Genomic DNA, 23,391 nt, shown 5'->3' on the forward strand with positions numbered 1-23,391 from the left:
AAAACCAAGAAATGATATGCAATTCCCATCTAAGCCATGCTATGCAGCAACGCATTCCATGCACACATCCATCCATCCATCCATCCATCTATATACCATGTAGTAGTAATAAGGTAGTTCTCTACGGGTCTCTACGACGTCATAGATCACACTGACCAATGAACTAACCAACTACCCAACCCAACCAATCCCAACAACAAAAACACCATGATACTCCGCAGCAATAGCACCCCAACCCCTATATCGCAACTCTTCCCTTGACCTTGCATCACGAGACCATACAGGTCACGAATGATATATTTAAGATATCTCTTTCTGCGCAAACCCGTGTTCTTCGAGCCCATCGGCGCCGGTATCAGGGGTAGCGACGGAGGACTGCGACTGCGACTCAGTGAACTTCTCCACTGCGTCGTCGAGGCGGCCGTATACGCGGGGAAAGCGACGGGGTTGGTTGGCGCCGGATGCGGGGAGTTGGTAGCCGCGGAGTCTGGGAGGGAGCAGTGTTAGTTCGGTTTTGTTTAGGTGGTGTTGTTTTATAGAGAAGCAGGGGGTTGATGGGGAAGTACCTTGGGCCCTGGCCGGTAGGCTCAGGCAATTCGGAGACGTAGGCCTTTTGGAAGGCCTGGACGTCTGTTTCGAAGGTGTCTCGTGCGATGCTGTCGCGGATTTGGGAGAAGAAGGCGTCCATGGTGTGGTGGTTGTGGATTTGGAGGAGGGTCCAGGCGAGCATTTCCTTTGCGGAGAGGAGGTGGTGGATGTAGGCGCGGTGGTGGTTGCGGCAGGTGAAACATTGGCAGGAGCCGGAGAGGGTGGAGGTGTCTGTTGTGTAGGAGGATGACCAGAGGTCGTAGGCCATGGGTTGAGGGTCGGTGGTGGTGGAGTTGGCGGGGAAGGTGAAATCTAAGGCGATGCCGGCGTCGGAGCAGACGGTGACGAAGGGGATAGTGAGGAGATCGGCGCCAAGAGAGACGTCGCGGAGGATATCGTGGGGGGTTGCTGGTGCGCTGAAGAGCAGTCGGGGGAGATCCCCAAGAGGCTCGGAGATCGCTGATAGCGAGGCGGATTCGTACAGCGCCAGACCGGAGATATGTGGGCGAAGTTCGTCTTCGAGATCGTCCATGTATATCGACTGTTCGGCGTTCTCGAGGGGAAGGACGGGCGCGAAATAAGCCGTCTTGGATCGGTTCTCGATGGGAACGGAGCTGCCGTAGAGCTGCCCAGTGGCGTGCGTGGTGAACGCATGCGTTCTGTCGACCATCTTTCCGCGCCGTTTGAGACCCGGTGTATGTCCCAGGACGAGGTCTGCGAGGCCCACGACGATGTCGGGGTTGAGGTTCTGCACGGCATGGATGTATTGGCGCGCCTCGAGCTGTCTGAACCCGACGGCTGTGTAGATGGCGACGGAATTGGGCGTGTTGGACGGAGGGCATGTGATCGAGGGCTCGCGGCGCGGGCCCATGATCAAGAGGAAGTCATCGGGGAGCGAGATGAACTTGCGCAGGGCGGATTCACCCTGGGCTGTGGGAATCATGTACGCTGGGGGTAGCGGTTCTTTGGGGGTTTGTCTTTCTAGGACTGATCTGGGCCCCGATGGGCATTCATGTCAGCGGGGGTGCTCCGGCTTGATCGCGACTGGTCGGTATGGGGAATTTGGATGACGTACAATCTTCCAGGCCGACGAAGAGACTGCCGATGGCCGTGTGATCGCGCATCACATCCTGGGCAATATGGGGGACGATTCCGCGGGAGGACAGCGGGATGTAATGCGGCGTGGAGATGGGCTTCCTGCCGGCGATGGCTAGTCTTCCGAGTCGCGGGGATAGGACGGAGGGCGTGACATTGAAGGAGAGCATCTCATCTGGCGATTGCGGGGAGGACTCGGAGCCCATCGCGACCCTGGAGAGACGTGGGGGACGGGGGTGGGAAGTTGAGAAGGATGGGTGGAGGTGGAGGTGGAGAAGAAGAAGATGGGCAGGCCGTGTGTGCCTGAGAAAATGTTCCTTCCCCCACTCGCGATCTGCCTCCCGCCAAGCTCTATCGACGAGACTATCCCAACGCCGCAGTTGACGTCTACACAAGCTGGATGTTAATGAACGTTTTCGTTCTACGTGGAGATTTGCGCATTATGGGAGAATCTAGACTCTTGGACCCCGAATAGGTTGAACCCAGTCAGACGGGTTATGTCCCTTGGTACGTTCTAACGCCAGACTGGTGACCATGGACCTTTTTTCTGCCTTTTGAATTATGAGGGCCACATGAGGGCCTACTCGAGGTCACGGCCACATCTTTGTGATTATTTAATGCTACAGCGAACAGTGGATGTGCCCATCCATCCATCCATCCATCCATCCAGACACAATCCTCCGACATGAGCGGAACATGCGCTATACCCGACTCGGCCAGGCTAACCCCATCCAGGTGATCGTCGACACGACGCGGTCGAGCGCGATGAAATGAGGGGATCCTTCAAGTACTTTTAACTTTCAACTTTCAACCTCCACCTTCTGCCCCCGAAAGTCCACTTCCACTTCTTGTTGGCCTGCAATTCTTCCATCTCTGACTGGTACAGCCTGATTTACCCACCGACCGAGATCTCTCTTTTGTATCCCACCGCCCCAACATGGCAGCTCACTCGCGCCGCGGGGCGCTCATCGTTGTCGAAGGCCTGGACCGCGCGGGCAAATCCAGTCAATGCGAGTCTCTACGCGACAAATTGCAAGAATTAGGCCACTCGGTGAAGTACATCCGTTTCCCAGGTACGCAACATCCCACATCCTGGTACAGAACAGTCATCGCGCTAACCCATCCGTCCTTCCAGACCGGACCACTCCCATTGGAAAGTTGATCGATGACTACCTACGTGGCCAGTCGCAGTTGGACGACCATTCCATCCATCTCCTTTTCTCCGCCAATCGCTGGGAGATTGCGCGGAGCATCGAGGAAGACATAGCAGCTGGCATCACCGTGATCGTGGACCGTTATTCCTATTCCGGTGCCGTATACTCCGCCGCCAAATCCAACCCGACTTTGTCCCTGGAGTGGGCATGGATGCCAGAAATCGGATTGCCCCAACCCGACCTCTGTCTTTTCCTGAGTATTGCCCCGGGGGAAGCTGCGAAGCGCGGTGGATTCGGTGCCGAACGTTATGAGAATGAGACCATGCAAAGCCGCGTGCGCGAGTTGTTCCAAACAATCTTCCGCGTACAGCAGAGCGGTAACATTCAAGTACTTGATGCCGGTAGGGCATTCCCAGATGTCTCGATAGACATTGAGAAGAGCGCAGTCGACTGTATTGCTCGTCTGGACTCCATTGGGCCATTGAAGCGATTCGCATCCATCGCCGTTTAGTCCTGTCCTGATAATCATTGGCGAGGGAATATTCAAGGAAACCAGGGTGTCATCCCAGATCCCCCAGCCCGTCGGTGTCACTGTCTTCTATAACGATTTCGACCCTATGTGATTCTGTCTCAGGGGCCCCTGATGCGTCCCCCATGTCCGGTTCCATATCGAATTCTGTCGACTCCGCCCAGTTATCGTCCAAACTGGCATCATCCTGGAAGTCCACATTCAGATTGTCGCCTGTATCGACAACTGAGCTTCCAACTAGTGCAGATTTATGGCCTTGTTCTTCCATGATGCTACCCACTTCGCCGGCAGCGCTTGTTTTAGGGACACGGCCACGTGCTTTAGCACCATCTCGCTTTGCCTTTCGAAGTATTGCACGGGTCTCGTTTGGCCCCCGATTCCGAAGGCTTAATTCTTGCATCATCGTTGACCACTGAACAACCTTGTTGCACGCGGGGCAGTTGCCATCAATCGGAACGAGCTGGTCTGGCTCTTTGGCGGTATTCAGAAACTTGGTTGATAGACACAATAGATGACTGATGCAGTGGCAGTCCACCTGAGGGCAGACCACCGCCAAGTCTTCTTGTGGAAGGATCTGTGCTTGGCAGACTTTGCAACGCAGATCCTCCGGATCGTCCAGCATAAAATTGGCCTTCTCTACGTAGTCGTGAATCGGGCTATAGTCGGCCTTCATATAAGTGACGTTTCTAACCCGCAGGTCGCCTTCGTCGTGCGAGTGATCCTTGGGGCAGTCCCCATCTAAAATGAGCCTGACATGGTCGGGAAGCAAGCCATCCACGCGGTCGCACCAGCTCGTCCACAGCTGATACACGTCCGCATTGAAGAAGCGTAACTTCAGGGGCCATTTTGAGAAGTAGGGGGAGCGTAGAAAGACATGCAGGTCTTCTAAATGGTATTTGAGCGACCTTCGGGAGCCACGACCTCGGCGTTTGGTCGTTGGCGCTTTTGGGTTGTTCTGAGCCGCTCGAGCGTTGTCGCATGTAGTATCCAGTTCCAAATCCCGGCGATTTACGGGGTGCTGCCAAGACAATTTTGGATTCTGCCACGCCCATCTACAAAATCCATTAGATGAACGGTCATCGACTGCATGCGGGGAATTCACTTACTCGAATTGCAACGCGGCAACGCGGCTTGTAAAGCCCTCCACGAGCAGGACCATCTCCCATGGTCTCCTGTCATCTTTTGCGGTCTTACGGGCGCCGCCCTTGGAGTCGCCATTGTGCTGTGCGAGTCGCCTCGCAGGGTGTGGAGTCGAGCCAATATACAGTGAGATGTGCTTCTTGGTCGATCGCAGCAGATAGCAGCAGTAGAACGCGGGGATCGGTTTAGTATGGTCGACTTCTGCCTCATCCATGGCGATAGATCAACCGAAGGGTGCTCGAGGGTTCGAGGTAATCAAGTCAGGAACGATACGGATCAATATACCCAAGACATCCGCACAAGTGCAGCATGGGTTTCTGACCTGTCCGTGCACTTGCTTTTGCTTGTCTAAGAGATATGCGAGGACGGTGGTGGATGTTTACGATCCGATTCGGGGCGTCCGAGATCCATGTGTGAGGGTCACATGACAGACACGATTAAACTCGCGACCGATTCTCATCCTGAACGTCTTATTTACATCGGATTACAAACTCCTTTACGACTTATGTTCTGTTTTGCGATTCTCATCCAGTTACTCCGTAGTATATTCAATTGTTTCAAATTACACAAGAGGGGGGGCTCTTGTATGCCTGAGGCAACCACCATCGACACCCACTGGCTGCGGCTCAACGCAAGCATGGCAACGAAACCTTACCCTGGCCGGCTCTGCAATCCAGGGGCTGCTGCCCTGTTGCGACCAAATAACCTCATTGGGACAATGCATGGCATGACACCAGTCCCAATGAAGCGGACAAAGAACCAACACTGCCGGTAAGACGAGGGAGGAGAAACGCAAAAAGGGCGCTGGAAAAAGAAAACACGAGTCTAGAAAGTCTACAGCCAGCATCTAATCAGCCGGGTGGACAGTAGTACTAGTACTTACTACCTACAGCTGGGCATAAGTACTGCAGATGACGCTGCAGCTGATTGACGGTCGAGCTTGACGTTCGCTGACTGACAACGACGGATGTGGAGGAGGCAGAGGGGGAGAGAGAGAGGGTTAGAGGGCTAGATACAAAGGTACACCCAACGCCCAGTTCACCCACGGTCTTCCCCCCCCATCCCATCTCACCCGCATTGCAGCGGTCCGTAAGTAAGTACGGGCTGGATCCCCCGAGTCCGGAAACGCCAGACCCATGTGATTTAAAATAAAAAATCGGCCCTGAGTGGGCTAGGGAAGTGAGCATTGCATGATTTTACCTCCTCTGGCCCTGGGATAGACCAGTGAGGACGAAGGACAGGACGCCAGTAGCCATTTCCATTCCAGGTCAGGTCCCTTGCCAGCGGGAAGGAAGTGTTGACAGTAAGAGGGACGCACCTTTTCTGTGTGCTTTTGGCTTTTGGTCTGAATCATTTTGCGATATTTTATGGTCGGTTCCGGACCATGGTTGACGTGTCACACTCAGGAATGCGTATCATACCTTGATCCCTTCAGACTCTCTCTCTCTCTCTCTCTCTCTCTCTCTCTCTCTCTTTTCCCCCAACACCCACCACACCTTTTCTGTCTCCCTCTGTTCCGTCGGAGTTCAGGGACTTGGCAGACGGAGGTTCCAATTTATTTCTCTGGCTACTCCAGTATATGGTTAGTATTGTGTCGTGCTTCGCTAGTCTCTCTCCATGGCAGATTCAAGTCCAGGGGGGCCCTTCAGCAGGCAAGAAGTCTCGCGACGTGAGGATAAAGCCTTGATATGGTTGAGCTAAGCAACCGGCCACTCCGTTCCCCTGGAAGGAAGGAAGGTCAACGTAGTATCCGGCCGTAATGTTCCATTACACCCCCAATACGCTTCCGATGGAACTTTGGTATCCTGCCATCCGACGTGGGCAATTTGCTTACCCAGGCACTCTGATAGTATCTTTTTTTGTGTTTTTGTGTTTTTTTTTTTTTTTTTTTTTTTTTGTCTTTTGTCTTTTTGTCTTTTTGTTTTCCACAATAACAAGGTAAATGACAAATGAAAATGGGCAGGTAACTGAAAGCATGCATATAGCTTCTTGCCTCGTTTTATCCTTCGCTTTTCCAGCCTCAGGGACTGGACTCCTGTCCGCTGTCCTACTTATCGGATGTACCTAGATAGTATCTGCATGCAAAAGAACTAAAGGAGAACGAAATAAGGGCCTCTTTAATGTTCTCGAAGGAGAGGGGAGAAGGGTTTGTAGTACAAACGTTCAGCCATATGCTGATAGCCTGATATGAAGGTACCTAGATTGGTACCTGAGTCCTGAGTTGCACACAGCTACTGTAAGTACATACCTCCCGGGTACTTACTAGAACGGAGGTGGTAACTATTCCCAGCCCCATCCTAACATCCTTTCCTAGTAGTAAGAAGTTCAATGGTCCGTCGACAACAACTAGTAGCTAGCAGTACGGCACGACCTGGGCTGTATTGAGTTTACAATATGGCCCGGGCAGGTTCCAGTTCCTCTGCTCCGAGTCGTTACATCACCGTTTGCGGGCAAGTGGACGGGATGGGGAAGAGGTATCTTTCCATACGGAGTACGGTAAGCTTGGCTGATCCCGTTCGGTAGGGAGCATTACCGCTTCAGGGTTCGTTCGCTACCGGGCCTGAGGCCGTGAAGCCAAATGCAAATCATTCTCCCTCTGTCTGTCTGTCTGTCTGTCTCTCTCTCTCTGGCTGGCTTCTTCTCTCTGTCCGTCATCCGGCTGCCCTTTTTCCTTTTCTTTTTTTCCCTTATTTTTTTTCCCTTCCCCCCCCCCCCTTTGGCCTTTTTCTCCTTCCATGGACTCGGGATCTGAGTGTTTCTTCAGCTTCCCTCGATCCACTTTCCCACCGTTTAGTATCATCTCATCTACCTAGATAGGTACTAGGAGGTCGTACCTACTGCCGTATCGACCTAGATAGGTAGATACCTGCTCTAGTTCTATCTACTACCCACACCCTCCAACTACAGCACTTTTAGTCCGATTACTTACCTAAACCCAACACCCTGCCCTACTATACCTGACCTGACCTGAGCTGACCTTACCTGGCCTGACCCAACTGGCCTACCCACGAACTACTACTTCCGGCTACGGCCAATTCCTCCAATCGTCACTCTTGCTAATTCACAACCATCTCCCTCCCCCCCCCCCCCCCCCCCAAATGCTATTGCTCGGTACTAACTTCCTGCTGCACTACTACTGATTAAATATTCCCTTCTCCCACCACCACCGCGCACTTGCTTTTGCCGGACCGTCCTTGTCGTGACTTTACTCGATCCTTGTTCCTGTTCCGAGATTCTCCACACTAGCCCTCCCGGGTTCATCTCGGCCTTCCCTGGGACATCTGCTTGCTGCCCTCCTCCCTCTATCATCAATTTACCTCCCTCCCCATCTCCCTCCTTCCCTTTCTCTCTCTCCTTCAACGCGCCCTCCCCTCTCCCCCTTCCTCCCCGACTAGCCAGCTGTCCGTTGTCTTCCCGCAATCACCCATCGTCTCTTTATCGACTCTGGTCCTCCTCCATGTGTTTTTCGCATCGGACGCTGGCCCCCTTCCGTCCGCGGTAAAACACGCGCAAATTCTCTCTCGTCCCAATTCATCTGTCGCTTAAAAGAGATGGTGGCTCCGGCCTCAACGGGAGGCTCCTCGACAGGCGGACAGCCTCCAGCGAGCCGCCAGCCCGCTCGATCGTCTAGCACTCACCCTTCGCATTCTCACAATGTGCCTTTGAGCGCTCGCCGATCCGCGCCCCTCGACCTATCCACCGTCGAACGACGGGGGCAGCCCAATGCCCCTCGAGAACCGAGCCACCGAGTCCGTCCCCATGGATTAAAAGAGGCCCCGACTTTTCGCCCCACGGAGGAGGAATTTAGAGACCCCGAGGCATACATTCGCAAAATCGCGCCGGAGGGAAAGAAATATGGAATTTGCAGGATTATTCCTCCTGAGAATTGGCAGCCCACATTTGCTATAGACACCGAGGTATGTTGGTTGCTGTCCTGTGGCCACTTTCGCTTGCTGCGAAGCTGTCTCTGGTTGCAGTGGCTGGGGGTGGAGCGTTTCATAGAGAGCGATGAGGCTAACACCGTGTTTTCCCCCTAGCGATTCCATTTCAAAACTCGTCGACAGGAGCTCAACTCGGTTGAAGGAGGTATGCCCCCGCGCTCAGCCAAGCTTGCTGCCGGTGGAGCTCCGCAGCCCAGTTCTGACCCGGAACCAGGAACTCGTGCAAACTTGAACTATCTCGATCAGCTAGCCAAGTTTCACAAGCAACATGGTACCAACCTCAACCGGTTTCCGAGCGTCGACAAACGTCCCTTGGACCTGTACAAATTGAAGAAGGCCGTCGAAGTTCGCGGCGGTTTTGACCAGGTCTGTAAGATGAAAAAATGGGCGGAAATTGGTCGCGACTTGGGCTACAGTGGCAAAATCATGTCCTCCCTCTCAACGTCACTCAAGAACTCTTATCAAAGATGGCTGCAGCCATATGAAGAGTATCTGCGTCTGGCCAAGCCCGGGGTGCAGCAGCAACTGGAGCTGGAACACGGCGGTCCCTACACACCCTCCCCTAATCATTCACCCATGCCCAAAAAGCCGGTGTCGCTCGAGAGCAATACTCCATCGGCCACGCCTCAGCCGGTGTTAAGCAATCCCGTTCTACCTCCGAGCGCATCCAAAGAAGTTGAGGCGACCCCGGAGAAGCCCACCCCTCCGGTCGAGCCTACACCGCCCCGACCTATTGCCTCTGGATTTACGGCTGTTAATGCTGGCTCCGGTGGATTCACTGCTGTCAATCGATCACCATCCTTTATCGCGGTGAATAGCGGTCCTCCCGTAAAGCGAGAAGTAGATAACGGTTCTCTCACCCCGAAGAGCATCGCTGAGCCCCCGCCAAATCCCAGCGCTGTCTCCAACGGCCATGGAAGTCAGCCGATGAAGCGCGCCATCAGCCACGAAAGTGGATCGCAACCCGAGAATGGTGAAGTTGATGCCAACGGGCGACGGAGCAAGCGCCTGCGGAAAGGTATGTATTTGTTTTTCGGGCTAATTTCTTTGTCTGCAATCTAAACAAACAACTTAGACGCGCCTCTACCCACTGTTTCGGGCTCCCACATGAGTCTTCTCCGCCCAGCTCCACCCCGCCAACGCAAAAGCGACAACCGGAAGATTGGCGATGTAGGCTTCCGATCTCCCTTGCAGTCGTTGCGCCGTTTGCTGACTCATTCTAGAAATGCGAAATATGTGGCAAAGCCGAGGAGCGATCGTCTATCCTTGTGTGCGATAGCTGTGACCATGGGTACCACAAGACCTGTCTCGATCCGCCCCTGACTACTGTGCCTGAATATGACTGGCATTGTCCCAAGTGCCTAGTCGGTACAGGGGAATTTGGATTTGAAGAAGGTGGAGTGTACTCGCTCAAGCAGTTCCAGGAGAAGGCGAATAATTTCAAGAAAATCTATTTCGCCTCCAAAATGCCCTTCGATCCCGTCCTGAACACCCACAGGCGCGAGTCGGAAGATGATGTCGAGCGGGAGTTTTGGAGACTGGTGGAGAGCTTGACAGAAACCGTCGAGGTCGAGTACGGCGCCGATATCCACTCGACGACGCATGGCAGCGGCTTCCCCACGATTGAGCGGAATCCTTTGGACCCGCACTCGGTCGATCCCTGGAATCTCAACGTGATGCCTTTCCATGGAGACTCATTGTTTCGTCACATCAAGTCGGACATTTCTGGCATGACTGTTCCGTGGGTTTATGTCGGCATGTGTTTTTCGACGTTCTGTTGGCACAACGAGGATCACTACGCTTACTCGGCCAATTACCAGCACTTTGGTGCTACCAAGACCTGGTACGGTATCCCGGGAGCCGATGCGGAGGCCTTTGAGGAAGCGATGAGATCAGCAGTCCCCGAACTCTTTGAGGGTCAGCCCGACCTCCTTTTCCAACTGGTCACGTTGATGCCTCCGGACCAACTGAGAAAGGCCGGTGTCAACGTGTATGCTCTTGATCAGCGGGCCGGTCAATTTGTCATTACTTTCCCCCAGGCGTACCATGCTGGATTCAACCATGGCTTCAACTTTAATGAAGCTGTCAACTTCGCGCCGGCCGACTGGGAGCCCTGGGGCGCAGCGGGTGTGCAACGCCTCCAAGACTTCCGACGCCACCCGTGTTTCTCGCATGACGAACTGCTCCTGACAGCCGCCGGTCGTGATTCATCGATCACGACCGCGAAATGGTTGGCACCTGCACTCCAACGCACCTGCACGCGGGAGCTGGCTGATCGAGTAGCCTTCGCTGCCCGGCATCGTGAGATGGCCCCGCATAACTGCGCTCTTTATTCCGAAGACCCGGCAGCTTCTGGCGACTGCCAGCTTAAGTTCTTGGTCGAGGAGGAAGACCTGCCGGAGGAAGACTACCAGTGCCAGTATTGCAAGGCGTTTGCCTACCTCGCACAGTTCCGCTGTCACAAGACCGGGAAGACTGTTTGCCTGCCCCACATGGAAACGTATGATTGCTGTGGAGAACCACTAACTCAAAGGTTACTTGGTCCGGACCACACACTGCGTTACCGAATGAGCGACGATGCCCTGAAGGCCCTGGTTTTGAAGGTCCAGGAACGCGCCCGGATCCCCGAGGCCTGGGGAGAGAAGCTCGACAAAATTCTGGAAGACGAGCCCAAACCCCAGTTAAAGGTCCTTCATAACCTACTTAATGAAGGTGAGAAAATCCCATACCATTTGCGTGGTCTCCAAAATCTCGCGGCCTTCGTCCAGCGCTGCGATAAGTGGGTTGAAGAAGCAACCAATTACATTACCCGGAAGCAGCAGAACCGGAGGAAGAACGAGAAAGCTTGGCGCAAGGGGACTTCTAAGGCTGCGCAGCTGGAAGAACGTGATCGTGAAGTTCGCAGAGTAGAAAACATCTACGCCCTTCTTGCAGAGGCTGATAAACTGTCGTTCGACTGTCCACAGATGGCGGCTCTGGAAGAGAAGACCCGCGAGATCGAGAAATTCCGCCAGGACGTTAACGCTGCCCTCATGAACCCCCACCTCCGATCGGTCCAGGAAGTCGAGGATCTGGTGGAATCCGCCCGCAATTTCAACGTGGACTTACCCGAGGTTGAGGGACTAGAGCACATCCTCCGACAGATGAAATGGAACGACGAAGCGCGTCGCAAACGGGACCAGTACCTGACGCTGAAGGAATGCAAAGAGCTCATCCTTGCCGGCGAGCAACTAGGACTATCGGAAACCAACGAGCTCCTGCTCCACTTCAGGGACCACTGTCGTCACGGTGAGGCCTGGGAGGCAAAAGCCAAAGAGTTGATGTCCGTAGAAGCCGTGCACTACCAGCAACTCGAGGCATTGTCTGCACAGGCGTCCCGGTTCCCGGTTTCTCCCGACACGCTTTCGGCCGTAGATGCTATATTGACCAAACAACGCGAAGCGCAGAAGAAAATCCAAAGCCTATACGATCGGAGCCGGGACCCGGATATTCAAAAACGACCCATGTACAAGGAAGTCCGGGAACTCATGGAATCCGTGGAGGAGCTAAACAGCCGGCCTACTGGAGCGATCGACCTGGAGCGCGAGCAGAAACGCCACGAGGATTGGATGAGGAAGGGCAAGAAGCTGTTTGGGAAGGCCAATGCCCCGCTGCATATTTTAAAATCCCATATGGAGTACGTCGAGAAAAGGAATTCATACTGCTTTGACCTGGAGGATCGGTGCCGGCCGCCCGTGGAACCCTCGTCGCGAGACAATACTCCTGACGGGTTGCTGGAGAGCACCAGTGTCCCTAGCATGTGGGGTGGTGGGAAGTCACGGAAGCGCGATGTATTCTGCATCTGCAGGCACTCGGAAGCTGGCATGATGATCGAGTGCGAGGTTTGTCATGAATGGTAGGTCCACCTGCTTTTATTCTACAGTGTCGCGTTCCTTGGGCTCACTCTGGCGCGCAGGTACCACGGGAAATGCCTGAAGATTGCACGTGGCAAGGTCAAAGAGTTCGACAAGTATACCTGCCCTATCTGCGACTGGCGTCAAAAGATTCCCCGCGATGCTGCTCGTCCAAAACTGGAGGATCTCCTCGATTGGCAGGCGGAGATTCAAGGCTTGCCATTCCAGCCCGACGAAGAGGAGATCTTGGATAACATCATCAACCAAGCGACTACTTTCCGTGATTTCCTACAGAGCTTCACGAATGCGGCTTGTACCACCACCGAGGAGGTCCCCACGTTGATCTTCTATCTACGGAAAATCGAAGGTGCAGAGGTTCTATTGGCGTATGAGACGAACTTTTTCCGACAGGAGATACACAAGTGGGCGCCTGTTGCGCCGGAAGCTCCACCGATCTTGGAACAGTCGCTTTCCACACGGAAACCCCGTCCAACGAAGCAGCAGAAAATCATGGCCCAGCTAGGCGTTGAGCGGCCGGAGGATCTCCCTCCGCACCTGCGCACCAAGCAGCCATCCTTCGACAAACGGAAATCGATCGATGCTCAGACCGGCCGGCCTTCCCTCCTGGGCGATGGACCCAGCTCAGAGTCGGGCCGCGGTGGTCCTACGCTGACGCCAATGACCGAGTCGCAAAACCTGCCCTATCCTTTCTCTGCCAATTACTCCTTACCAGCCAGCGACTCTACGCCAGCCTTTGCGCCTGGCTCTTCGGCTTTCCTACCCCATGTTTCCGCGGATTCGCCCTCGTTTCCTCCCCGTTCCCCGCCTCTGCCTCATCAAGGATTGGATACCTCCCTCTTCAGCTCTCCCCGATATAACCGAGACCCCAACGATGGGCCTCCCGTAGTCGATGTTGACAGTCGCGATCCATTTGACAGCAGTCCTCGGGGGAACCTCGACGATGTGTTTGCGGATCTGACCAATCAAGATGTGGAGCCATATCCCGAGGCCGAGCAGGAACCGGAGCCTATGGACAACATGCATGCCAATGAGGCGCTCGAGGCTCTCGACGTGAGCAATAGTGACGATGATGCCAACTCCATGCGGGATGGAGCCTCACTAGATGCGAAAGCCAATGGGGGGACCAACGGCCAAGCTGACGCAGACGACAGTGCGGATGAGCTCTGATCCGAGTGGCAGCGCAAAATCTTATACCCTTTTTCCTCGTGCGATTCTATCTTTCTTCCGCCCTACATGGGGACAGTGTATGTGGTGGGCTCTTATGTTGGGATGTCCTAGGTTTCCCTATCTCGCAACTCGTCTTCTCTACTGATCTGTTAACGTTGCATGGCCGTGGCATTCTGCGGCGTTCAAGTCTTTCCTGGTGGCTTTGTGTGGTTCATGATTTGTTATGGTGTTGCGTCCTGGGTGCCAGCTGGCTTTGACCCCTTCCTTCTGATGTGTTTTGAGTTCCTATTTGTCTAATGTCCGGATGTGGTTCCGTGTTCTTTGTTTGCGTTTCCTTCGGTCTGATGACTGACGGTGGCTGTTCTGTGTTCGGTGTACGAAAAGACGGAGAATCTGGTGAGCTGGGTCCTCTCCGCATTGCGTGGTGTTTTCTCTCTGCCTTCCTGTGTTTCTTCTGGTGGAGTGGCTTGACTTGCCTTCGTTGAAGCCCGATGTACACTGCTGTTTCTCTCCTTCTCGACCGTATTATTACACTGCCCTGATTTGCAGCTTTTCAACGCATGTGTGGCTTGTGAGATTAATGACAACATTGATAGTTCTTTACTGTTTCCCGTAGACATACTACTCTCTCATCCACTGACCTTGGGCCGTTAGAGCCGCACTACTGCGCGCCATGATCTACACACAGAGTATGATCCGATGCCGTGCCGTCGATCATCTAACTATAGTCCGCCTCTATTAATAATATTGCCATCACATCTCGGGTATTTTTTTTATCGTCGAAACTTGATCTTTACTCCACATCCGCATACGCACTCAGCGCCGACTGTCCTCCCGTGTGCATCAACAGGGCATTGACTCGCTCCTGGTCATGGCCATAGCCACTCGACGCCCCGACCCGCGCGGTCCAGTCCCTCGCCAGCTCCCCCTCCTGGACCCAATGCTTCATCCCCCGGAAAACCTTCGCCGTATACACCGGGTCCAACATGACCGCCTCCTTCCGCGCCATCAACGTCAACGCCTCCTTCGTCTCCGCATCCAATACTCCATACCTCGTCCCCGCAAACCGGTCATCCAAGATCACATCATCCATACTCACCTCCCTCTGCGGATCCAGCCCAATTAGCCCCGCTGCCTGCCGCGCAAACCCCAGGACTCTCTCCTGGTGACACGCAAGCGACTGCGTCGGGGATATGATTATCCCAATGACTTTGCGCGGTGGGCGCTGCGTCACCTTTTCTTCCTCCCTCTCCATCTTCTCCAACAACTTAAACCCCGCAATCAGGCCCCCAACCGTACTCCCACTCCCACACGCCACAAACACATAATCCACGCGTCGTCCGCCCTCAATGTCCCTCCCCCTCTCCTGCGCCGCTATCTCCACCGCACATCGCGCATACCCCAACCCCCCCAACGGATGTAAACTCGCCCCGGACGGAATCCAATACGGATTCTTGCCCTTCGCACGTAACTCCTCCAACACCCTGCTCACCACGGATTCCTTTTCCCCCTCCCCTTTCCCACTCGCAATCGCAATCGCAATCGTCGAAGAATCCACCACCCTCACCTCGGCCCCCAAAAGCCCCGCAATCTGCACATTCCCGGTCCTCAAAAACGCCTCTTTATCCGTTGACGCGGATAACCCGCCCCCCGCACCTTTATGCAGGACCACCACGGTTTCGAGACCGAGGTGGTTCGCGACCGCCGCGACTTGGATCGTGTGGTTGCTTTGGATGGCGCCTTCGGTGACGAGGGTTGTTGTGCGCTGAGGGGGTTGGGAGGTGGAGGTTGGTGGGGAGGCGGTGCCGTGGGCTGGGCCCGGGGCCAGTCCGCCGTGTTGCGGATGCGCGGAGAGGATGTCCGGGATTAGGTATTCGAGTTTGCGGTATTTATTGCCCGAGTTGGTGAGGGGGGAGGAGTGGTCTTCGCGTTTTAGGTGGAGGGTTATGTGGGGGGTTCTGGGGAAGGGGAGGGGGGGTTGAGGAGGCCGGTTAGGGCTGGGAGGGGGTGGATGGGGGAAGGGTGCGCGTAGAGGAGTGGGTGGCGCGGGATTTGGGAGAGGGGGGTGGGGAGGGTGATCATGGTGGTGTGTTTGGAGATTCAATGTTGCCAGTAGATTGTAGAGTTGGTGGGGGGTTGTTGTTGTTGGGGAAGGATTGCGTGCGGGGAGGGAGGATATATACGTATATACTTTAGTAGATCAGGAGGGGTGGGGAGGGGATGTATATCTGGGATTCAGTTGTTAGTATCGTCGTTGATTGGTAGGGAGGGTTACTCACGCTCTATGATGAAATGCTGTTTAAGCTTGAGGGGAGGATCCAAGCAGCTGTCTATACTGAATGGAGTTGTTGGATGCGAGAAGATGGCGTGCCTGACGGCCTGGGGATGATGCCATAGCAGCCAAGGCGGTGGGGGATTCTGCCCCTCCGCTCTCTCGTCTTTTCTTTTCTTTTCTCTCGCATCGACGATCGTCAACCTTCATATTCGCCCATCACAACCCATTGCCTCACCCTTGTGTCCCCCGACAAGTCACCATGGGGATCCCGGAACACAGCCTGTTCCAATTCCTCGCCAAGGCGCTCCAAACCCACCACCGCTTCGTTTCAGGCACGCTATCCCACGCGGAGGCCCCCATCTACGTCATCGGCAATGCCTCTGCGGATCTCGACTCGATCATCTCCGCGCTTGTCTACTCCTACTTCGCCCACCCCCGGCCTCACATCCCCCTGATAAACCTCCCCACCGTCCCATCGGGCCCCGAACTGCGCCGTCTCCGTCCCGAATTCGTCAAATCCCTCTGGCTCTCCACCCACCCGCCCGCCGACGGCGACCAGCCATGGGACGACACGCCCTCATCCGCGGGGAAGATCCTCCAAGACCACATCCTCACGGTAGCCGACTTCGCGTCGCACCTCCAACAACACCACAACCCTGACAACACCACAACTCGATTAACCGCCGACGCCGTCCTCGTCGACTGGAATGCCCTCCCAGAACGCTCCCCCTCCCACCATCGCGGCCAAGGCTCCCTAACAGGCCTCCCAACCATCGACTTCACCGTAATCGGTTGCATAGACCACCACGCCGACGAACACTTCCTCGCGCCCATCACAACCACCAACCAGCCCTTTCTACTACAGCCATCCGGCTCCTGCGCCTCGCTCGTCGTCAACATGCTCGAGAAAATGGCCCGCTGGCCGCGCCACAGCCACCCGACCACGCCCACCGAACTCCAACTCTCCAAGCTCGCCATGTCCCCCATCCTCATCGACACAGCCAACTTCACGGCCAAAGAAAAAGTCACCGACTCAGACACCCTCGCATACAGCTTCCTGCGCTCGAAACTCAGCAACGCCTCCTCCCCCGATATCCATACCCACACTATCACCCACCCCTCGCCCCACCACTGGGACAACAACGTCTTCTTCACGGAAATCGCCATCGCAAAGCAAAATAGCCTCGACCTGCTCACCGTCCACGAGGTTCTAGATCGCGATTACAAGCAATGGACCGAAACCCCATCCTCCTCGTCCTCATCACAACAAACGCAAAACCAGAAGCAGAGTCCCCTAACAGTCGGCATCTGCTCAACAGTCAAATCCCTCCCCTGGATCCTCCGCAAATCCGGCAACCCAGAGACCTTCCTCGACGAGCTGTACACATTCGCAACCCAAAAGGAACTGGATATAGTCATGGTCATGACGGCCTTCAGCACTCCCGACCACAATGATAATAGTAACAACAAGAAGAAAGAGAAATTCCGTCGCGAGCTACTCGTCTGCGCGCTTGGCGATAAACAAGAAGATGAAATGGGGGTACAGGCCGTGCAGGCGTTCATATCGCGCGCCGGATCGGAGCTGGGACTGGAAGACTGGACAGTTCTGGATAGGGAGGCGTCTGAGTCTGAGTCTGAGTCTGGATCTGGGTCTGGGTTCGCGGCGTGTGAGCATGCGCACATGTGGAAGAGGGTCTGGGTGCAGGGCGATGTGACGAAGAGCCGGAAACAGGTGGCGCCGTTGATTAGGGAGGCGGTTTGGGGGGTTTGAGTTTGAGTTTGAAGTTGAGAGTGAAAGGGAGGTATATAGGTCTATACTATAGTATAAGATATCATCGTATACCTAGCATATTATAGTATATTATAGTATATTATAGTATAGTATAAAGAAATATGGTTGAGTATAAAGAGAGGAGATGAGATGAGTGTATCTTTTAGATAGTGGAGACATTGCACGATATTGCATTGACCTAGTTGATGGGTGATATAATACTACTACTAGTATACTCAGCATTATTTGGGTATGAAAAAAGAGAATAAAATGTCAAACTCGATCTCATTCAGATATCATATCATATCATATCATATAATATCATACTAACATATCATACCATCACCTCTCCCCACCACCCGAGTCTAGTATGCTAATCTAGTAAGTAAATAGTAGCCCACATCAATCGCATCGCATCGCATCACATCACATCACACGCATCAAATACTATCACAGCACGTCCCACCGCACCCACCATATTCAAATTGATACACAAACAAACACTTACACAACACATATACCAGATGCCCAGAATCTCAAGGTCGAAGTCCAAACTGAAGAAGAAAGGAAGAAATGAAATGAAATGAAAAATGAATGATAATAAAAATGGTAAAAACACCAGCGCCAATCTCATGTCCGTCAGTCAATCAGTGCCCCAAACGCCATAATATGTCAGGAGTGATAAAAAATAAGAAGGTAGGAAGGAAAGAAAAGAAAAGATAAGATGCGATCAACCCCCATTTCATCCTGCAGCCGCTCCAAGTATGACAGAAGTAGCAATGTACAGTGATTGAAGCGAGCAGTACAAAGATGATAGATAGGGTGATAGATGATAGATGATAGATAGATAGAGTAATAGATGCAAGACCCCAACCCCGGCTTTAGATGATGATTATGATGATGATGTAACGCAATGCAATCAAGACTAGGCAAGGAGGAATGCGATAGATCCGCGCTAATAGATCAAAGTGGATGATAGATAGATAAAACAATGATGGGGTGGGCGGGCGGGTGGTAATAGAAGTGGTAGAGAGATGCTGGGTGTCAGTAGCATTCCCACTCGCAGAAGACGCACCAGCGGGCAACTCGGTCCGCCAGGACGAGGCCACGCCAGACGCCGCGCTCTCCGATCTTGATCACCGTCTCCCAGACACTGCCGTCCGCTGGCGCGTCGGTGACGGAGTGTGTGCCGGTGTTGGGGCTGAGCATGTGGTCGGGTTTCCGGGTCAAGCGGAGGATCTTGCCGGAGGGTGACTGGATGGCCAGCTTGGCGGGCTTCTCGCGTCCTGATACTGAACGGCCCGAGGAGATGGCGGAGGTTGAGGCTGAGAACTCATTCGAGACGGTGGAGACCGAGGAACCTGCGGCGGAGCTGGAGACCATACTCAGGGCACTTGCGGGTCGGGAAAAGACGGACGGGGAGACGCGTCCGCTGACGCTGGCTTCGTTAGTGCTGGACGAGAAGGAGAGCGACGATGGATGCTGGCGGACGGCAAAGACGAAGGTGTTGTTGACAGCCAGCTTCGCGCACTGGGGCTGCATGATGTACAGATCGTGACGCTGAGCGTGGGGGGTTGGATGGCGCAGTACGAAATCATACGGTGGGTTGTCGTTGCTGTGGATGATGGGAAGTGCGAGAGCGAGGGGATGGGGTATATCTCGGCTGGAATGCATGAGGCCCTTCTTGCCCGCGTACACCTTGACCACGCCCTGTCCTTCGTTGCCGGGCAGGACAGCCTTGACCGTGATGCGTTTCTGCCCATTGACCCAGTCGGGCTGAATCAGGGCACGCTTGCGCACGATCTCGCCGCTTTCAAAGAAGTCACCATCAGCGTCGCAGGCAAGCGCCGTTGCTTCCACCTCGGCGGCGCATTCCACATCCGCAGGCACCAGAAGACGTATTTGCATGACTTCCAGGCCGTCAATCCGGGATACACTGGTGTCGTAATCTGGGAACTCCATGTTAAGCTTAAAGTAGGGCGGGCAGACTGCCGGAAGGGCGAGAAGGACATCTGGAGAGATGGGTGGGCAGATGTGCTGCTCCTCTGGTGCAACGGGAACGTGTGTGTAGCAAATCTCGAGAGGTCGTGCGAGGAAATACCAGCCTTCAGCAACGGGAGAGCTACCAGTGACAAATTGGTTCCTTCGCGGGTTGGTGGGACTGGATAGGGAACAGTCCATGATGCGCCATTCACCATCCACGAGCACCGAGTTCCACCAATGGTTGGGCCGCGAGAGACCGTCCAGGTCGAACAATTCCCCGGGGGTCTTGAGGAACCCATTGATCGCTTCAGCGTGGAGGCCGACCGCCGCACACATTTCTTTGACCAAGAAGGCGACTTCCTCGGGGCTTCCTCTTTTTGTTTGAAGCACTCGTTTCGGGTCAATACTGATATCCTCGACCGGTTCGTCCCAGGCAATCTTCTCGCTGACCCAGGTGAAAATGGCGCGCAACCTCTGGACATCACTTTTATACGGGCGGCAAACATACCCATGTGCCAGGCTTGCCGGATTGGTCATCGGAGGAAGGCTATTGACGAAGCGAGCGCTTTTGTCGACGAGGTTCAGATTCACTGTACCAAAGTTGGTCGGCTCACTGATCGGCAGGCCATCGATGCTTTCATCACCTTCCGCCATCTCATACAGTTCTTCCACGGCATAGATAACTGGATGATCCATCATCTGACACCTTTCAGCTCTCTCGATTCTCTCGTTCCGGCTGGGCGAGCTTGCACGATTCACGTCACGCCGTACTTGCACCCAGTCCATGGCGCTGCCGCCGAGTCCAGTCTCACGAGCGGAGTCTCGACTTGATTGCAAGGCACGGATGGGTGAAATCCCCCGGTTCTTTACAGGCGAAAAAGGTCCGCCATTTTGCCCGACCGCAATACTGCTCCTGGCATTGGCGGCACCGGTTTTCGCGGATTCAAAGATCTTCTTGAAGAACCCTTGCTTTTTGGCTTTCGGTGTGGAGAGACCACCAAACACACTGGTAGGCTCTTCGCCGCCGCCGCTGCCGCCGGTATTTGAGGACCAAGGTATGGCGGATGTGGCCCCCTGCCGAGAGCTGTTATGACTCGAATGGTAGGATACACCGGTTAACGGCGTTTCGGGTCTGCCAACCCGAGAGACATCGCTGAATCCTCTTGAGCGGAAAGTATCAACTGCCGTATTCGGTCGCTCGGATGGCGCATTGCCTCGCCTGGCATAGCTTCCTGCGCTTGTTGCACTGAATCCACCTGCCGATGGCCCACTCATGACGCTTTGGCTAGTTCGCTCGGTGCTTGCGGTCTGGTTCGTGCTTGTACTTTGCACGCCGCTCGAAGAGTTGGTCGTGCTAGACTTATTAGTGGAGCTCCGGTTGAGTTGATCCCCTCGGAGGTCGTGCCCGGACCTACGTCCTCTCACATAGGGATACTGAGCTGGAATCGAGTTATGCCGTCCATGGTATGGTACATTCCTGGGGGGTGGCGGCGGGGGATCTTCCTCATCTGACAGTTGCGTGTCGTCGTTTTCCCTCTGGCTCTGCTCCTGCATCTGACGAAGCCGACTCTCCATCCTTTGAACATAATTGTTCAGTTGTGGGGGACCATCCATATATGGATCATGCGCATAAACACTGTTCCTATGCGGTAGACTGCCGTGATGCTGATGTTGATATTCCTTTTCTCCATCAAAGCCCAGGGAAGTCAATGGTCGACGGGCAGCTTGCCGAGGTTGAGTGTCACGGAAACTTTCGTACGCATCCGGTGACCACGGGTTGTTAAACGTCGGTTGTGGAGAAGGTGACTGCGTGTCTCGAGGTAGACCCATATCTTCCAATGAAGTCATCACATCCTCCATTGCATCTCTCAACGGTGAAGGCGTATGCCCGCGCCCCTCAGAGTGAGCTGCTGGCGATGGCGTCCTTGACATAGTAACAAAACGATCGTTCATATCAAGACGCGCCGGGACCCGTTGCTCGATGGATGACTGGCGGTTGACAGCAACGCGGTGCGGAGGCGGGGGAGGCGGAGGCGGAGAGTCCTCTCGCTCTTGGAGCTGAAGGGGAGAGATCTCGCGCGAAGAAGCTCGAGGAATCGAAATGCTGTGTCTCGGGACCTGGGGCGGTAGGAAATCCGACTCATCCGGTGGACGAGGGGATGCTGCCCGAGACAGAGGTCTATGGCGCACAGCGCTCTGCATTGGAGGGATAGATGGTAACTGAAAGTCAATTTCCTGCGGAGGACGAGGTGATACTGCACGGGGGGAAGATCCGGGGTGCATGAGGCTCTGCCCAGGAACGATAGACGGTAGTTGGAAATCCTGGTCATGCAGAGGATAGGGCGATACCGCACGCGATGGAGGTCTGGAGTGGGCCATGTATGTCCCAGGAACCGGGGACGAGAGTTGCGGATCGGACTCAGCTAGCGGGCGCGGGGAGGGGGCTCGCGATGGAGGCCTTGATCGGGATAAAGGCCTAGTCAGGGAGGGTTGGTGCTTGACTGCTGTGGTCGGCGTACGCAGCGGTTTGACTCTTCGGTTGAGGCTGCCATCGCGAGGCGGCGTTTGCGGGATCGAGCTTGCCAGCGGAGAAGAGGCAGTCGAGCTCCGGGACAGCTCACCCGTGGGCGCAAGAGCTTCCCTATGGGCCTGGAACGGCTTGCGGAAAACCGTCTTCTGTTTCTTCGGGGCCGACGTAGGATTCGTGATGGGCGACGAGGCTTGTGGGACCAGAGGACTTGTGGACCGTGTGACTGGTACGAAATCCTGGCTGAGCACCTCGACGAAGTTGGAGGGAAACAGGCCCATCATGCGCCTATCCCTCCGGAGTCGGCCCATCCACCATTGCCCATCGCCGGCATTCAGACATTCGATGAGATCGCCTTCGACAAATCCCAAATCCCGTTTTGTTTCTCCTCCCCAGGAATATACTGCACGACACCAGCAGGGAAACCGGGTCGGGAGCTGGGGTGCGGCGGGCGGCATTGCGGCTGAGGCGACCGAGAAGCACGAGCGGAGAGATCGATCACCCAACTACCACTGATTATCGGAGACTAACAGCAGGTGCAATCGACGTGTCAGAAACTGGGACTCGGATCTGGAGGTCGCTCGACGGGGGGTAGGAAGGTGGAGGGGGCGGAATACAGCTAGAGGCGCAGCGTCGCTGAACGAGAGACAGTAATGGAAGCATTAAGAAGCGTGTAACGGAGCTGCCAACCCAAACATGGTAGGAGTGAGAAACCAAAACAAGAGGAGGAAGACAAGGGGGGGCGTGGGCCGCTGAGTCGCAGAGAAGCTAGGGCTTCAGCTTAGGAGATGGCCAGCCCAGGAGAAGATCATCAGTGAATGGGGAGGCCAAGAAGGGGAGGGGGGGGGGGGGGGGAGCGAGAGTGAGGGTGAGTAGTGAGAGAGGGTTAGTGAGAGAGTGAGAGCGACCGACGGACGGAGCTGAACGGTGAGGCCCGATCGATGTTTTGGTGTTTACGTGGGCGCCGGTTCGGGACTAGCCCCAGGCTATCGATAAGCTTAATGCGCACAGTCCCTCTTCTGCGTCTGGCGGGCTGGTCGGTCCCTGCCTGGATGGGCTGCTGGTTCTTCTTGACTTCCTCTCCCCTCTTCATTTTCATCCGCAAATCCGGTTTAATCCTGCGTGAGGAAATCGGGTGACTTGTCTCTTTCCTTCTTTCTTTCTATCATTCTATCAGCATCAGGAGCTCCTAGCTTCCCCGGACTTTTGACCCATGGTTTTACCTCGACTACCCGTTGTATCATCCATGGAGGGTCTCTCTCTGGGTTTCCAATCAAAAGTGGTGTTAGCTCACCTATGTGGAAAAG

The 23,391-nt window shown here is 54.7% G+C and overlaps 7 protein-coding genes across 7 annotated transcripts; 3 read left to right on the plus strand and 4 right to left on the minus strand.

The window, feature by feature from the left end:
* Nucleotides 1–22: 22 nt before the first annotated feature.
* On the minus strand, nt 23–1,930 carry BO70DRAFT_362794 (tRNA-ribosyltransferase family protein). Its single transcript, XM_025543403.1, has 3 exons — nt 1,664–1,930; nt 567–1,575; nt 23–487 (listed from the first exon to the last, which is right to left on the minus strand). Exons 1-3 carry the CDS (start codon nt 1,887–1,889, stop codon nt 301–303), a joined length of 1,422 nt encoding a protein of 473 aa, XP_025398650.1. The 5' UTR covers nt 1,890–1,930; the 3' UTR covers nt 23–300.
* Nucleotides 1,931–2,620: 690 nt separating this feature from the next.
* BO70DRAFT_353354 (bifunctional thymidylate/uridylate kinase) lies at nt 2,621–3,348 on the plus strand (the record flags this gene model as incomplete). Its single annotated transcript, XM_025541828.1, has 2 exons — nt 2,621–2,756; nt 2,819–3,348. The coding sequence occupies 2 exons, from the start codon at nt 2,621–2,623 to the stop codon at nt 3,346–3,348; spliced, it is 666 nt and encodes a 221-aa protein (XP_025398651.1).
* A 49-nt stretch (nt 3,349–3,397) lies between these two features.
* Nucleotides 3,398–4,720, minus strand: BO70DRAFT_293133 (structure-specific endonuclease subunit SLX1; the record flags this gene model as incomplete). Its single annotated transcript, XM_025539428.1, has 2 exons — nt 3,398–4,418; nt 4,473–4,720. The coding sequence occupies 2 exons, from the start codon at nt 4,718–4,720 to the stop codon at nt 3,398–3,400; spliced, it is 1,269 nt and encodes a 422-aa protein (XP_025398652.1).
* Nucleotides 4,721–8,057: 3,337 nt separating this feature from the next.
* BO70DRAFT_397113 (putative PHD transcription factor (Rum1)) lies at nt 8,058–13,528 on the plus strand (the record flags this gene model as incomplete). The annotated part of the gene is made up of 5 exons (XM_025546671.1): nt 8,058–8,423; nt 8,544–9,465; nt 9,523–9,617; nt 9,671–12,342; nt 12,403–13,528. 5 exons carry the CDS (start codon nt 8,058–8,060, stop codon nt 13,526–13,528), a joined length of 5,181 nt encoding a protein of 1,726 aa, XP_025398653.1.
* Nucleotides 13,529–14,143: 615 nt separating this feature from the next.
* BO70DRAFT_387802 (1-aminocyclopropane-1-carboxylate deaminase/D-cysteine desulfhydrase) lies at nt 14,144–16,020 on the minus strand (the record flags this gene model as incomplete). The annotated part of the gene is made up of 2 exons (XM_025545930.1): nt 14,144–15,718; nt 16,005–16,020. 2 exons carry the CDS (start codon nt 16,018–16,020, stop codon nt 14,322–14,324), a joined length of 1,413 nt encoding a protein of 470 aa, XP_025398654.1. The 3' UTR covers nt 14,144–14,321.
* A 7-nt stretch (nt 16,021–16,027) lies between these two features.
* Nucleotides 16,028–17,729, plus strand: BO70DRAFT_362800 (putative exopolyphosphatase). The gene has a single exon (XM_025543404.1). It carries the CDS (start codon nt 16,063–16,065, stop codon nt 17,572–17,574), a length of 1,512 nt encoding a protein of 503 aa, XP_025398655.1. The 5' UTR covers nt 16,028–16,062; the 3' UTR covers nt 17,575–17,729.
* An 847-nt stretch (nt 17,730–18,576) lies between these two features.
* BO70DRAFT_337995 (putative SH3 domain protein (Cyk3)) lies at nt 18,577–22,542 on the minus strand (the record flags this gene model as incomplete). The annotated part of the gene is made up of 2 exons (XM_025541177.1): nt 18,577–21,675; nt 21,748–22,542. 2 exons carry the CDS (start codon nt 22,540–22,542, stop codon nt 18,619–18,621), a joined length of 3,852 nt encoding a protein of 1,283 aa, XP_025398656.1. The 3' UTR covers nt 18,577–18,618.
* Between the last annotated feature and the right edge of the window lie 849 nt (nt 22,543–23,391).

Source organism: Aspergillus heteromorphus (assembly GCF_003184545.1).
Source record: "Aspergillus heteromorphus CBS 117.55 chromosome Unknown BO70scaffold_15, whole genome shotgun sequence".
NCBI classification, from domain to species: domain Eukaryota; kingdom Fungi; phylum Ascomycota; class Eurotiomycetes; order Eurotiales; family Aspergillaceae; genus Aspergillus; species Aspergillus heteromorphus.

Bases quoted from the DNA above. Each gene is read 5' to 3' on its own strand.
- BO70DRAFT_362794 (XM_025543403.1), bottom strand. From the start codon at position 1,889: ATGGGCTCCGAGTCCTCCCCGCAATCGCCAGATGAGATGCTCTCCTTC. The intron at 1,576-1,663 runs GTACGTCATCCA...GGCCCAGATCAG, and splicing joins CTTCGTCGGCCTGGAAGATT to TCCTAGAAAGACAAACCCCC. The intron at 488-566 runs GTACTTCCCCAT...GCTCCCTCCCAG, and splicing joins CCTACCGGCCAGGGCCCAAG to ACTCCGCGGCTACCAACTCC.
- BO70DRAFT_362800 (XM_025543404.1), top strand. From the start codon at position 16,063: ATGGGGATCCCGGAACACAGCCTGTTCCAATTCCTCGCCAAGGCGCTC.